General features: G+C 41.8%; 1 protein-coding gene and 1 long non-coding RNA gene across 2 annotated transcripts in view; both read right to left on the bottom strand.

Annotated features, from left to right (window-relative positions):
- Positions 1-15,710, bottom strand: part of tfr1b (transferrin receptor 1b) — an 84,028-nt gene that overhangs the window by 38,546 nt on the left and 29,772 nt on the right. The window contains 1 exon segment of the mRNA XM_034166104.1: positions 5,712-5,851. Within this exon segment, the coding sequence (XP_034021995.1) occupies positions 5,712-5,851 (140 nt within the window).
- Positions 7,735-10,738, bottom strand: LOC117506598. The gene is made up of 4 exons (XR_004559513.1): positions 10,649-10,738; positions 9,801-9,984; positions 9,029-9,166; positions 7,735-7,785 (listed from the first exon to the last, which is right to left on the bottom strand). It is a non-coding gene; the product is annotated as an uncharacterized LOC117506598 (long non-coding RNA).

Here is a 15,710-nt window from a genome sequence, read left to right as displayed (position 1 = left end):
CTGATTTAAAGCTCTCTTTTTCAGAGGAGCTACAGCATCCAAAGTTGTCTCAATGAGGATGTAAAACTATTGACGAGATACTCTATCTCACTTACAGAGTTCAGGTAGCTACTCTGCACTGTGTTGGTATATGGCATTAGGGAACATAAAGAAGGAAACGTATCCTTAAACCTAGTTACAGCGCTTTCTGAAAGACTTCTAGTGTAATGAAACTTATTCCCCACTGCTGGGTAGTCCATCAGAGTAAATGTAAATGTTAAGAAATGATCAGACAGAAGGGAGTTTTCAGGGAATACTGTTAAGTCTTCAATTTCCATACCATAAGTCAGAACAAGATCTAAGATATGATTAAAGTGGTGGGTGGACTCATTTACATTTTGAGCAAAGCCAATTGAGTCTAATAATAGAATAAATGCAGTGTTGAGGCTGTCATTCTCAGCATCTGTGTTGATCTTAAAATCGCCCACTATAATTATCTTATCTGAGCTAAGCACTAAGTCAGACAAAAGTTCTGAAAATTCACAGAGAAACTCACAGTAATGACCAGGAGGACGATAGATATCAACAAATAAAACTGTTTTTTGGGACTTCCAATTTGGATGGACAAGACTAAGAGTCAAGCTTTCAAATGAATTAAAGCTCTGTCTGGGTTTTTGATTAATTAATAAGCTGGAATAGAAGATTGCTGCTAATCCTCCTCCTCGGCCCGTGCTACGAGCATTCTGGCAGTTAGTGTGACTCGGGGGTGTTGACTCATTTAAACTAACATATTCATCCTGCTGTAACCAGGTTTCTGTAAGGCAGAATAAATCAATATGTTGATCAATTATTATATCATTTACTAACAGGGACTTAGAAGAGAGAGACCTAATGTTTAATAGACCACATTTAACTGTTTTAGTCTGTGGTGCAGTTGAAGGTGCTATATTATTTTTTCTTTTTTAATTTTTATGCTTAAATAGATTTTTGCTGGTTATTGGTAGTCTGGGAGCAGGCACCGTCTCTACGGGGATGGGGTAATGAGGGGATGGCAGGGGGAGAGAAGCTGCAGAGAGGTGTGTAAGACTACAACTCTGCTTCCTGGTCCCAACCCTGGATAGTCACGGTTTGGAGGATTAAGAAAATTGGCCAGATTTCTAGAAATGAGAGCTGCTCCATCCAAAGTGGGATGGATGCCGTCTCTCCTAACAAGACCAGGTTTTCCCCAGAAGCTTTGCCAATTATCTATGAAGCCCACCTCATTTTTTGGACACCACTCAGACAGCCAGCAATTCAAGGAGAACATGCGGCTAAACATGTCACTCCCGGTCCGATTGGGGAGGGGCCCAGAGAAAACTACAGAGTCCGACATTGTTTTTGCAAAGTTACACACCGATTCAATGTTAATTTTAGTGACCTCCGATTGGCGTAACTGGGTGTCATTACTGCCGACGTGAATTACAATCTTACCAAATTTACGCTTAGCCTTAGCCAGCAGTTTCAAATTTCCTTCAATGTCGCCTGCTCTGGTCCCCGGAAGACAATTGACTATGGTTGCTGGTGTCGCTAACTTCACATTTCTCAAAACGGAGTCGCCAATAACCAGAGTTTGTTCCTCGGCGGGTGTGTCGCCGAGTGGGGAAAAACCGTTAGAAATGTGAACGGGTTGGCGGTGTACACGGGGCTTCTGTTTAGGGCTACGCTTCCTCCTCACAGTCACCCAGTCGGCCTGCTTTCCCGGCTGCTCGGGATCTGCCAGAGGGAAACTAACGGCGGCTAAGCTACCTTGGTCCGCACCGACTACAGGGGCCTGGCTAGCTGTAGAATTTTCCACGGTGCGGAGCCGAGTCTCCAATTCGCCCAGCCTGGCCTCCAAAGCTACGAATAAGCTACACTTATTACAAGTGCCATTACTGCTAAAGGAGGCAGAGGAATAACTAAACATTTCACACCCAGAGCAGAAAAGTGCGGGAGAGACAGGAGAAGCCACCATGCTAAACCGGCTAAGAGCTAGTAGCTGCGCTAAGCTAGCAGATTCGTAAAAACACGCAAAGTGAATAACGTGTAAATAATTTAGAGGTGATTCAGCAGAGGGAGTGCTTTAGTTAAAGCACATGAAGATAACACTGTGAAACAAATCGTTATCTAGGTAACTAGATCAATCTAACTGCGCAGATTAAACAGCTAACAGATACAGCAAAACACCGCTGTGCTCCGGAACAGGAAGTGATACAATACCGCAGTGAGAGCCAACCACCAGTAGAGGCAAGCAAGAGCAAAAAAAGCTGCGCCCAGACAGATATGAAAAAAACCACCGAAGAACTGACCCCGACAGTCCGACATGATCCCTCAGTCTATTCAGCAGGATCTGGTGGTCAACAGTATCAAAGGCAGAGGACAAATCCAAAAGAACCAACACGGTGGACTTCCCAGCATCAGCAGACATCATAATGTCGCTGGACACTTTCAAAAGAGCCGTTTCCGTAGAGTGTTGTCTACGAAAACCGGACTGAAACCTGTCATGAATGTTATTCAGATCCAGGAAGAGTGTCAGTTGGTCTGAAACCACCCTCTCGAGGATCTTAGACAGGAATGGGAGCTTAGAAATAGGTCTAAAACTACTTAGCTCCATTTGATTTAAACCTGTTTTTTTCAGTAGAGGCAACACTATGGCATGCTTAAAAGCACTGGGAAACACACCGGTGGACAAAGAAAGATTTACCATTCTAGTAATGCACGGACCAATTACCTCAAATACTTTAATAAAGAGCCTGTAGGGAAGGATGTCCAATGAGCAAGAGGAAGGTTTCATCTTGCTCACCAATGCCGAAATATCAGCAAGTGTCACAGCCCTAAATGAAGACCAAATGCTGGGAGCAGGCTCAATAACAATAGAAGTACCACACAGGGAGGGTGGAATTTTATCCTTAATCAACTTGATTTTGTCAGTGAAAAAACTCAAAAAAGCATTGCTGTCAGCCTCAGAAAACACAGGAGTAACTGAAGCAGCAGGACATACAAGAGAGTTGATTGTATCAAACAACACTCTGGGATTCTTCTTATTCACAGACACCAGCTGACGTATGTAGACAGAACGGGCACTCTCAGCCATTTTGTTATATGATAGAACCAGCTCCCTGAGATGAAGCCTGTAAACCTCAAGTTTAGAGGATTTCCACAGGCGTTCAGTCCTTCGACACAGTCTCTTAAGACTTAAGAGCTCTTCATTAATCCAAGGGCACTCATTTTTCTGTAAAGACACGTATTTGACAGGAGCCAACTGATCAAGAATAGTATCACAGTGTTGGTTAAAACACTGGACAAATTGTCCATATCAGAAAATCAGTGAACAAACAAGGATTAAACATAGAAGAAAATCTTTCTGCAGTTTCAGCAGTGATGATACGCCTCCGAGACTTAACTTCTAAGGGCTTCTGATCAGAGCTGGAATGCAGGTCAAACGAAACAAGACTATGGTCGCTCAAGTGGACATCTTTTATAGACATATTTAAAATGTCTAGGCCAAGTGTAAAAACAATCTAAAATGTGACACTTTTGGTGAGTGGGCTCAGAAACATGTTGCACAAATTAAAAGCTTCAGTCAATGATAAAAGCTCCATAGCAGAGCAAGATAACTTGTCATCAACATGAAGGTTAAAATATCCAGAATTAAACAGATTCCAACGTTATAATAGAGGATAAAAAGTCACTAAAATCCTTAAGAAAGGGAGTAGCAGGGCCTGGGGGGCGATAAACCAACACACAGAAAAATGGGTTTGAGAAACCCACCTTGACCAACTGTGATTCAAAAGAGGGAAAATCCTGTGACTATACCCCTTTACACACACAATCCTCTTTATAAACGATGGACAAGGCCCCCACCACGGCGACAGGGGGCGGGGCTTCCCAAGGACACAGAACCCAGCAGGGCAGAGCTCATTTAAATGAAGAAATTCCTCTTCTCTGCCAAGTCTCCGAAAGGCACATTAAGTCCAACATTTCCGTTGATATAAGATCATTCAGGGAAATGATTTATTGGCGATTGAACGGACGTTCAATAAACCAAGACACAAGGTGGACGACGTCATGTAGGCGCTGTCTGAGGCTCGCAATGGGATAGGACGAAGACAGTGTCACGTGGACTCCAGCTGATCCGTGCAGGCGGAGGCGTAAACACGGAAGTGCACAGTAGCGATGGAACTACGCCACCAGGATACCAGCGCTGAGAAAGTCTAGAACACCCGTACCTAACCGAACAGGTGTTGATGCAGATGTGCCATCGCACACATCAAAGAGAGGAATGTGGTAGAGGAAGCAAGCCCGGTCCTCGGCCACCGGTGCTGGCGCCCAAACGCGCCGCTGCACGCCTTCTCTTCACCTGGACACCAGCCGCGAGCCTCTTCTCTTATCCAAAAAGCCTTTTTTTCCTCAGTCTCCTGCAGATCTTACACGGCACCCTCAACAGCAGCGGATAATCAGGTGAGTCGGAGCTGATAGTTAGGGGCGGAGGAAACGCCTGGTTGAACCTGTCTCGTGAAGCAAATAGGCTCTCCATTGTCTCCTTGATATGAAACAAAGAGTCCCGATCGTAAGTCCGTAAAGCCAAGACCCTCCATCTGCTAGTCGGGCTGCTAAATAACAAACGTGTAAAAGTGGCCATTAGTAACCAACACAACAGGAGCCGAGCGACGGCCACGCCAGTCACAGGCGCCATCTTGGAAAAAGTGTTTCTTCAAGACCTAAAGAGCTGAAGACTGTTCAGTCTGATAGATTTCAACCATTCAGTGGGCAAACTACCAACTGTTTGTGTATTAAGATACTCACACTGGGCTTTGTTTGCAACATTTCACACCATAATTAGCCGACTTGCAAATTGGTCCACGCCCAATGATTTGCCCAAACAACCTCTTGCCTGGTTGCATTCCCAAGCAGGCATCAACCATTTTTACCTCAAGCTTTCAATGCTGTGGTTGAAAACTGGACAAGTTGCATCAGTCCTGCACCAGGTTCCCCCCATGGAGTTGCCACTACACAGAAAAACTCACCACAGTGCAAGAGCTGCTTTTGTAAATGTATAATACAACTTCATCAAAAACCCCATATTTACAAGCATATAATGTTTTGTAAAAAATATACCTGAGTTTTACTTACATGTGGCCTGAAAGTGTCAGGCTTCAGGTGTTACTAGTCCTACACTCTCCAGGGTCATACTGTACATTTTTTCAGTAAGTAACACACCTCAATACAGGTAAAGGTTTTCCCAGGCTTACTTGATTTCCATGCCTGGAGTGTAGTTACTTGTACCAGACACCTTTACGCTAATTTGGTGTGTTTAACTACCAACTGGCCACATTAAAGAAAACAACCGTTTTTAGTGTGAGCATGCTTTACTAGTTTGATGGTAAGGCTTAGACGTTGAATGCTAACCCTGTAGAAATGTTATGGAGCCATTATAAAATAATTAGCTTCAAGTGCGGTGATCCTGACAGCATATGCCAATGGTACCCAGTGTTAGTAACGTGTGGAATGTTTCACACCCGAAATCTAATAATTCTTGGATTACATTCCACCAGCATGAAGCGAAAACACTGTAAACCCAAATTTAATTTTATACATATATACAGACACAGAACTGCGTAAATTTGAGAATATTTAACAAAACATAATTCACATTTAACTGTAAGATACACACACTTTAATATGAAAGCTGCCTAATGTGTATGTGGCCTTACAATAGAAGAGTTTGCGCCATGTCAGCAGTGATGGTTTGGGCTGGAATAGTGGGTAAGCCAGATGACTTTGTTGGGGGGAACTGGGTGTGGTTGAAGGAGGGAAATCCAGGAGTGTAAGGATCACCAGAACCCAGATGGACCTGAAGGTCACACATACAAAAAGTTGCAATTAAGGGGACAAAAAGTGCCAACTGGATTACACACTGCCACCTGCTAAGATGTTAATCCTGGCTAGAAACTCTTGATAACTAGAGAGACACACATGAATGAGGCCCTTTAAATTCTCCTTTAAGTCTGAATCCCACATTATTGTAGTGTTGAAGAAATCAATGCGCCCCAAGGTGGGGCAGTTTCAGAATACAGCCTTTTGCTCAAACACACCTCAACACTCCAATACCCAAACCTTCAGTTAGTGAACACCCTGTTCTGAGTTTGTCCTTCTAAAAACACATTTAAATGATGTCAATACAGAGAGTTAAAAACTTACATGTCCGTACAGTGCAGTTTTAGTATTGTAATTGTAGTTGTAGTCTTGAGGATCGGATAGATGAGAACAGCAGAGACCCCTCTGGCTGCAGCAATTATTCACCTTTCAAGAGACAAAAGACACACAAAAGGTCTTTGTTTTCTTCTGTCCACACAGATCAAATCAGCATCACAGCAGCAGCCTGACACACAAACCTGCTCTGCAAAACTGATGCTTCCTACTCGAAGTAGCAGCACAGAGCCCTTCAGCTCAATCTTGTTGTTCTGTAGAACATCCAGGTCCTGCGGACGACCGTAGTTGCCCGTACACAGCTTCCCCTGAAGACGAGTAACGGAGACAAAACTGACTTCAGTACAATGAATCAAAGCATCGTGACACTACCATTATCACAGGGCAAACAGATCACCAGTTCAAAAGTGTCCAGATTTATTCAAGCATCTTTAAAACAAAACAAATCCAGCGTTATGTTAAGGCCGTGGCAATGCTGCAGGTGGGAGGATTCTCTTGTATTCAGAACACCACATTAAAAAAAAAAAAAAAAAAAACGAAGTCACAAAGACATTACACGTGCCGTTCCCACGATGTCTGATCGACTGTCTCATCTTTACGGTTCCATTTCACACTGAATGAATTAAATGTGGAGGTTGTAGCTTTAAGTAAATGACCAAAATGGTTACAACTTAGGCACAGTGACATCAATCCCGCCATTCAACCAGCCACAACAGCCATTATTTTATTTGAAAAGAAAGTGGCAGTCATGGCAATCCTTCATTGGTGAGGAACAGAGTCTTGATCGATCACCAGAAGGGATGATGGACAGGGGATGGGGGGACTTCATCCACTGTCGATCCAGAGACACCTGTGCGTGGGTTTGTTTAATGTGTTTGCTGGCGTTGCACGCCGGCAAACACACTGTCCTTGACAGATCCGTAATTCCAGGAATCCCAGACAATCGGGGTGTGAGGACCTGCTGCAGCCTTCATCCACCTTCACAGCCATTGGGTTACAACCCATCACTTCCTCCACCTGATCTGCCATTGGTCTTCTTATTACCCCATCTCGTGTCCGGGTTCCTGTTGGGCCATCATGGATACCGTAGCAACCACAGGGCACACAAAGTCCCCACCGTAATTTACCCCAGGCAATCCCGTACTTGAGTCTTTTGAAGATGAAGTGGTGAAATCAATGGGATCATAAAACGTATGGACACAGAAACAGAAGTTACATTCCAGGTTCAGCCAAACTTTGCAAACCGAATCATCTTCATGCTTCGTGCACATTTCGTTCTTGACTTGCCTGTTAATCATGTTAGCAAACTACTAAAAATTAACCAATTATCACTTCTAACCTGCATCAACAACCTTCTACGCCTGAAAAAACACTCATCAAAATGAGTCGAATACCATTTTTAAAGTAATTATATCCTGGCAGAGCTACGTGGAGCATTTGATGAAGTCGATTAAAAGATCAAACAAGAACATTTTCAAGCTTTGGCAACTTACCTCAACGTTTCCCTGAAGACTGTAAGACAGATAACCTTCCGGCTGGAAGGTGTCTGAACCAAAAACAACACGGTTTGGATGATTGCTGTAAATGAGAACAAACAGCAAACATAAATAATCAGTTTAATTTGATCTAGAAACATCAATTTGATGGATATGAATCCTGGACAGTCACATTCTTAACCTTGTGCATATACTGGACAAGCTTATAGCATCTGTAAGTCATGAACCGTGATGGTCTGTAATTGTGTCATGGTCTTGTTTATTGTTTCCAGTTGCAAACTTTGACATACTTTGGTAACGCGGTCATATATGCAGTGACATCACCAGGAGATTTTCCAGAAGCTTCAAGGTATTGATGAAGTTATACTACAGGTGTGGTAGTTTTTTTCCCACACTACACAACCCCCCAACATCACATTGTACATATATATGCATTATGCCATCAAACTGCACACTATACCAGATTTATGGGAAACTATGAGATTATAAACCCCAAGTTTCAGAATGCATATGTGTGAAAGTGTGAATGATTTTTATTGTAGTCACCAAACCAAAAAATAAAAGATAATTAAATTTGACCTAAAAGTACCTTTAACCAGCAGAGCCCAAGGTGTATGTCCTTGATTTTACCATACCTTAGGGACCCTTCACACATAGTTCGAATAAGTACAACTCAGGGCGACTCACGGCGGAACAGCTCGTATGAGCGAACCACGAAAAAAGTTGTGCCAACGGGCAGACGTGAACAATGCTGCTGTGACTGGTTAGGTTATGTATGTGGGAACACAGTGCGAGCAGCTGCTGTGACTGTGTTTGGACTATTACCACTCCAATATAAAAGGTAAAATGTTTACGTGAGCCGTGTTGCACTAATGCACCTGGTGCTTATGTCAGAATCATTAAAACAGGAACACTCGTTCTGATAAAAACAAAACTTTGTTGCGCAGCTCATTTGCTGGCACTTAAAAATGACAGAAAACATGGTACAAGACATCTCTGCTCATCTTGTGTGTGTATGTGTGCATATTTCCTTTTACCCACAACACACACCTGCTAAGTATCAGTCTAACCTTTGTGACCATAAATACATCATCACACTCAATAGGATTTTGGTTGCATCCGGGGTGTGGTGTGAAACATTTTATTGTCAAGACCAGATTATAAAAAATGTTGCTTTTCAAAGTTTTAAATTTCAGTTCAAGTAAAAACGCACCATGAGGTCAATAACTGCGAAGATTTAAAAAATAATAATAATAATCATTTAAAAAAGCCACGAGAATCAGTTCATTTTTAAGTGGGGAAAATGCATTGGTTTGTGCGTGAACCTGTCTGGTGTCTGCAGCTGAACGTAGTGGACATCAGTCCATGGCTCCATCTCCAACTGTTTGAATTGTTCAAAGATATGATTAGCGGCATCCATGTCCTCCTCGCTGCCTGCTAAACGCTGGGGAAGTTCAAAGGCCCTACAGAAAGAGAGGAAAAAAACATTTCCTGTCAAGTTCACCTTAATTCTGACTTCTGAAGAAGCTCCTGTGGTGCAGCTGTTTTTGAGCAGCGTTCTAAAGATCAACCCCACAGAGCACATGACACAGAGCATGTCTCCAGTTTGCTTGCAAATAATTACAAAGCTTTTAACAGATTGTTTGCAAAAATATACACAGAGATAAAAGTTGTGCAACAGTTCTCTCTGCAGTCACACGACAAGAGATCAGATTCAAATCGGGCCGAGGGGGGTCATACACTGTGTAACGGGCACAGATCTGTGTGCGCGCCACATTTGCATTACATGAAGGCAAAAATAATATAATCAATTCAGATCACTTCCAGTGGTTATGTGAACGCACCCAGTGTACTTACAAACATTCAAGGTAAGAGGTATATAAAACACATTTTAACTGTAAGACTGAAGTGAAAATGGAAATTTGTACAGTAAAGTTCTTATCAAAAAATAGAACTCTTGAGTCTTCAGTTTTCTCTGCTCGATGGTTTCAATCAGATCCTCTTTTTGCGCTGCTTTCATGACTCCATTTAAATAGCCATGGACAGTATGAGAGTAAAAGGTTATCTGGATGCTGAACCAAACTTAACAAAACGTACTTCAGAGTCTCGTCGAAGGAGCTGAGCAGAGAGTTTATCCGACAGCATGTCTATGAGGTCCTTCCAGTCCAGCTCAGCTGCTGGAGCTGGCACGCTGCTGGACGTTGTCTCACATGGGGTATGTTGTCGCATTGCACAGGCGCCAGTTTAGGCTTAGGTTGAGTCAAATACCCAATCAGACAACCTGGACAACACACAGAAAAAACATAAATGTAAAGCTGGTGTTGACATATGTACAATCTTAAAAAAAACAAAACAACTGACAATAAGACATGTTCTTATTATCACCATGACAAATTGTCTACATTCTGCAGCTTTGCTTAAAAACTTAGGCAATTTTATGACCATGGAATTACAATCTACAATTTAAAATTACAAGAACTTGGTTGTAATCAAGTAAAACAAATGCGATTAAACTGTCAACATCTCTCTCAAAGCTTTTTGTCCAATTTATTATCAGCAATTCTGCAAAAAAAAAAAAGGAAAAAAAAAAAGACAGTTTGAAACTGATTTATGTTTAGGTGTTTCATCGAGTAAAATTACACACATTTACCAGTTCTGGTAGCTCAATTAAGATGTTTCCGAATGAGATGTGACATGCAGAGAAATCACGATGGTATTTGTCACAGTCATGTGGCAGTTTATCAGAAAGAGAGGCTGCACAGAGTTAAGTCACCCTGAGGTCAGTAAAGCTAAACAGGACATGCCAACTCAGCAAATTATTAATCCCCAAAAAACAACAAGCTCAGTAAAAACTGTGTGTGGAGATGTGACATGGTGTAACACTTGGGAAAACAAAACTGACTGCTTGGTATAAACGCTGACAGGAGAAAACGAGATTGGCTCACCAACACCAAAGATCCCCAGCGTTCCTATGACCAGGAAGCAAACTGTTCGCTGGTTCCGACGGCGAGGAGCCGGCTTGAAGCTCGCAGGTTCCCTGACTGAACCTCATCCTCGCCCACATCAGTCATTGTGACCTCAATATTCCTATCGGCCTCATCATCGGCTGCAAACTGAATCCTTTGTAGCGAACAATGTGGACCTAAGAGAGGCAAAGATCCCGATCAGCTACACGACAGGCTGCAAACTCACCAAGAGTCAGTGCTTCATGTCCGACAGCAATCGGACGTCCTCCTCGCTCAAACACTCGGCAGCTTATTCGAGTGAGTTACCAATGAATGCCAAGACAACGATGGACAACCTGACCGTCTGGACATAGCATGAATTGTCGAGTGTTGCATCACATGGTGGAGGAAGCAATATCTGACACCAGTAACAAATATAAACCTATTGGATTAACCATGGAATTGATCAGCTGGTCTCTGAATGCTATTGACACCATTTTTTTCTACAAGAAGGTCAGGACCGGGGGATCCTGCCTGCCCAGATGGAACGTATCCTGCAGGCTATGTCCTCGACTCCTGGAGTTCCTGGCGTGTGGCAGCTTGGCGCCTTTCTCTGTTGAGGATTTATTCATTTTTGGTCTTATTGTAGCAGGGCTGGTACTTTTTGGCTTATGTGCTGCCCTGATCTACCGGAAAATTGGCAAGACGTCGGCATCAAGAACCACAGGCACCCGCTTGTCGGTCATGATTAACGAGGTTGGCAAGGCAGTGCATTCTCAGACTGCATTGACTCTTGAACTCAGACGCAAAATGGAAGAACCTTGGAACTGATGCGTCCCTTGCAGCTGAAGCTGAAGGTTTCGGAGGCCGGTGAATATTTTTAATTCATAATTGGGAATATTCTTAATTCATAATTGGGATTTGGCTGTCAAGTGGAACTGTTAAGTGTTTTTCACTGCTTGGCTGCAACACTACAGGCTATCTAGCCTCAAGGTCAATTGCCCACTGTTTACCTCCAGAGGAATTTATTCAGGCTCTGGTGAGATTATTCAGCTCCATTCTTATCTCAGCCCACAAGGACAATAAACTGACAGACTTACACATGAACTGAAGTAGGGCTGAAACGATTAATCGAGTAATTTGAATAATTTGATTACAAAAAATGTTCTTCGTTTAAAGCTGTAGTACATATGCCACGCCTGTAGGTGGCACTGTAACGCTCCCACAAAAAACAGAAGACCGTAGAGCATGCCCATAACTAATGTAAGCGCTAATCAATGTAGCAGGCGATGCTACAGGTTCACAAAGCCACAAGCTGAGTAAAATAAAGCCTTTTAAGAGAAGGGGTCCACGCTGATCGTCTGAAATGAACTTATTATGCATATAAAGTGAAGTATATGTGAAATATACACTCAACAAAAATATAAATGCAACACTTTTTGTTTTGCTCCCATTTTGTATGAGATGAACTCAGAGATCTAAAACTTTTTCCACATACACAATATCACCATTTCCCTCAAATATTGTTCACAAACCATTGAACTGAAGTTTCTAGCATTTACAGAAAGTGTGCAATAATTATTTCAACAAAATTAGGCTGGTGCATGAATTTGGGCACCCTTGTCATTTTGATTTGAATACATTTAGCACTAATTATTGGAACACAACATTTGGTAAGCTCATTGACCCTTGACCTCCTTACACAGGTGAATCCAAACATGAGAAAGGGTATTTAAGGTGGCCGTTTGCAAATGTTTCCCTCTTTGCATCACTTCTAATGACTGGCAACATGGGAGCCTCTAAACAACTCTCAAATGACCTGAAAACAAAGATTGTTCAACATCATGGTTTAAGGGAAGGATGCAAAAAGCTATCTCAGATTTCAGCTGTCAGTTTCCACTGTGAGAAACATCGTGAGGAAAAGACCGCAGGCACAGTAATAGTTAAGGCCTGAAGTGGCAGTCCAAGAAAAATCTCATAAGCTGAAGTGAAGGATGGTGAGAACAGTCATAGTCAACCCAGATCTGCTCCAAAGATCCACAGAACCTACAGATAGTGTCTCAGTGCATTGTTCAACTATACAGCGCACTCTGCACAAGGAGATGCTGTAATGCAGAGGAAGCCTTTTCTGCATACACGCCACAAACAGTCGCTTGAGGTATGCTAAAGCACATTTGGACAAGCCAGCTTAATTTGGAATAAGGTGCTGTGGACTGATGGGACAAAAACTGAGTTATTTGGACATAACAAGTGGTGGTGTGCATGGCTGAAAAAGAACAGCATTCCAAGAAAACACTTGCCACCTACAGTAAAATTTGGAGGTGGTTCCATCATGCTGTGGGGCTGTGTGGCCAGTGCAGGTACTGGGAATCTTGTTAAAGTTGAGGGCCACATGGATTCCAGTCAATATCAGCAGATTCTTGAGAACAATGTTCATGAATCAGTGACAAAGTTGAAGTTGCACTGAGGCTGGATCTTTCAATAAGACGACCCTAAACACTACTCAAAATCTACTAAGGCATTCATGCAGAGGAACAAGTACAATGTTCTGGAATGGTTATCTCAGTCCCCAGACCTGAATATTACTGAAAATCTGTGGTGTGATTTTAAGCGGGCTGTCCATGCTCGGAAACCAACAAACCTGAGATGTTTTGTAAAGAAGAATAGACCAAAATACCTTCAACCAGAACACAGACGCTCAATGGAAGCTATAGGAAGTGTTTAGAGGCTGATGTTTCTGCAAAAGGAGGATCTACTAAATATTGATGTATTTTTTTTTCTGTTGGGGTGCCCAAATTTATGCACCTGCCTAATTTTGTTTAAAGAATTATTGCACACTTTCTGTAAATATTAGAAACTTCATTTCACTTCTCAAATATCAGTGTGTTTGTCTGCTATATGGCCTAGTTCAAAAATAATGCAGCCAAAATGTGACATAACCATCAAAATTTAAAAGTGGTCTTTCTTGTGAAATGTTATTTTAGGTATGGTTATACAGCAGAGTTTCAATTTTTTCTATTGGTCTCGGTTCAGTCATTGCTCGAAATTATCAGTGCTAATACTATAATGTGCTAGAGCGTAACGCTTGCGACAACAGTTGGAGGTATCTTTAGTCTGCAGAAGCCTGAAACTAAGAAATTCTGTCCATTAGTTCCTGGTATTACTGAACAAGTAATTAATTATTCTATTGAAGCAGAGTAGGAGATATAGCTAAGGTTTTGACACAAATAAATTAAGGACTTATTCTCAGCGTTACGTTTGCGAGTTTTACCTCGTTTTAGAAACATGATTTTTCTAGGAAATGACATTTCTACCTTTACAAAAGTATTACTGTGTGTTAGTATGAAGCAAAAACAAAAACTGTCAAATACAAGGTTATTTCTTAACATTCAACTTGAAATGATAATGCTAAATATCAATGTCACACAAAATTGATGAAAAAAGTGCTATTTTTTATATTATCTCTGGAACCGTGATGAATTTTCCATGAAATTTTCAGTACCTGTCAAAGAGACTATTGGCAACTCACAGATAAATCTGGATGGTGCTAAATAAAAATGGCTTGTTCATGACAAATGCAATGCAAATCATTAGTTAGGATTCATTATTTTTGAACTAGACCATATGATATATTAAGATAAATTTCTGATCCAGACAACCAATGATTTATAAAGGAAAATCATGAAAATTATCAGGGGCGCCCAAACATTTACATACAACTGTATAAGGTCCCACAGTTGACAGTGCATGTCAGAGCACAAACCAAGCATGAAGTCAAAGGAATTGTCTGTAGACCTCCAAGACAGGACTGTCTCAAGGCACAAATCTGAGGAAGGGTACAGAAACATTTCTACTGCTTTGAAGGTTTCAATGAGCACAGTAGCCTCCATCATGGATAAATGGAATAATTTCAGATCTACCCGGCCTCTGTCTAGAGCTGGTCGCCTTTCTAAACTGAGTGATCGGGGGAAAAGGGCCTTAGTCAGGGAGGTGACCAAGAACCGGACACACTGTCAGAGCTCCAGCATTCCTCTATGGAGTTAGGAGAACCTTCTAGAAGGACAACCATCTCTGCAGCATCACACCAATCAACCCTATAAGGTAGTGGCCAGACAGACGCCACTCCTTAGTAAAAGGTACATGGCAGCCCACCTGGAGTTTGTTAAAGGCACTGAAGGACTCTCAGACCATGAGAAACAAAATTCTCTGGTCTGATGAAACAAAGATGAATGGCGTGAATGCCAGGCATCATGTTTGGAGTAGAGGGGAACCTAGATTTTCCACTCTTGTCCCATTCCACTCCCACAGAAAAATTCCTGTCCCATCCCTCCTGGTAAAATGACTCCCACTCCCATTCAGAATGACTCCTGCTCCTGTACCACTCCCATTTTTTTTTTCTTTTAGTTTTTAGGCAGTACGTTGAATCTGATATGATCTTCTCCCATTCTTTTTGATTGCTTTGTGTTATGCAGTTTTATTTCAGAAGACATGGCAACAGGAACAGTTCATCTGTGGTAATATAGGGAGGCACTTACTGCCTTAATCCAAATAAAAGAACTTCACTGAAAGACACAAAACATAAATAATGCATGGCCTGTCGTCTTACAGTTTTTCAAACTGTAGTGGTGGTGGACACGTAACAATCCTGACATTTACTTTGACTTCTACTTGTATAAGTGCTGACTGTATGAAACCAACATATTTCATGTTTGTGTGGTCAGCTTTATTTTTATTTATTTTCTGTTAATATATCCATTCCTACATTTAAGGCCTGCAGCATTTTCCAAGAAAAAAAAGGTTGGGACAGAGCAGTTTATTCTAAATGTAAGAATTAATTAATTTTTACAGCCAGTTTTCTTGAGAAATGTCAGAGGATGAAAACATGAACATTTCAAAGTCACTGAATATTTCTTAGACTTCATTTACATTGGTAATTCAGAAATACAAACAGTGTGGTACTTTATGGTAAATCTGTGTCAGGTAGGCAGTTCTCAAAAACTAAATGTCCATGCTGGAAGTAGACGAGGGAGGGAAGCCACCAAGACACAACTCTGGAAGAACT

Source organism: Thalassophryne amazonica, chromosome 1, assembly GCF_902500255.1.
Source record: "Thalassophryne amazonica chromosome 1, fThaAma1.1, whole genome shotgun sequence".
Taxonomy (NCBI): Eukaryota; Metazoa; Chordata; class Actinopteri; order Batrachoidiformes; family Batrachoididae; genus Thalassophryne; species Thalassophryne amazonica.
This window is presented reverse-complemented; position numbering and strand designations above follow the sequence as displayed.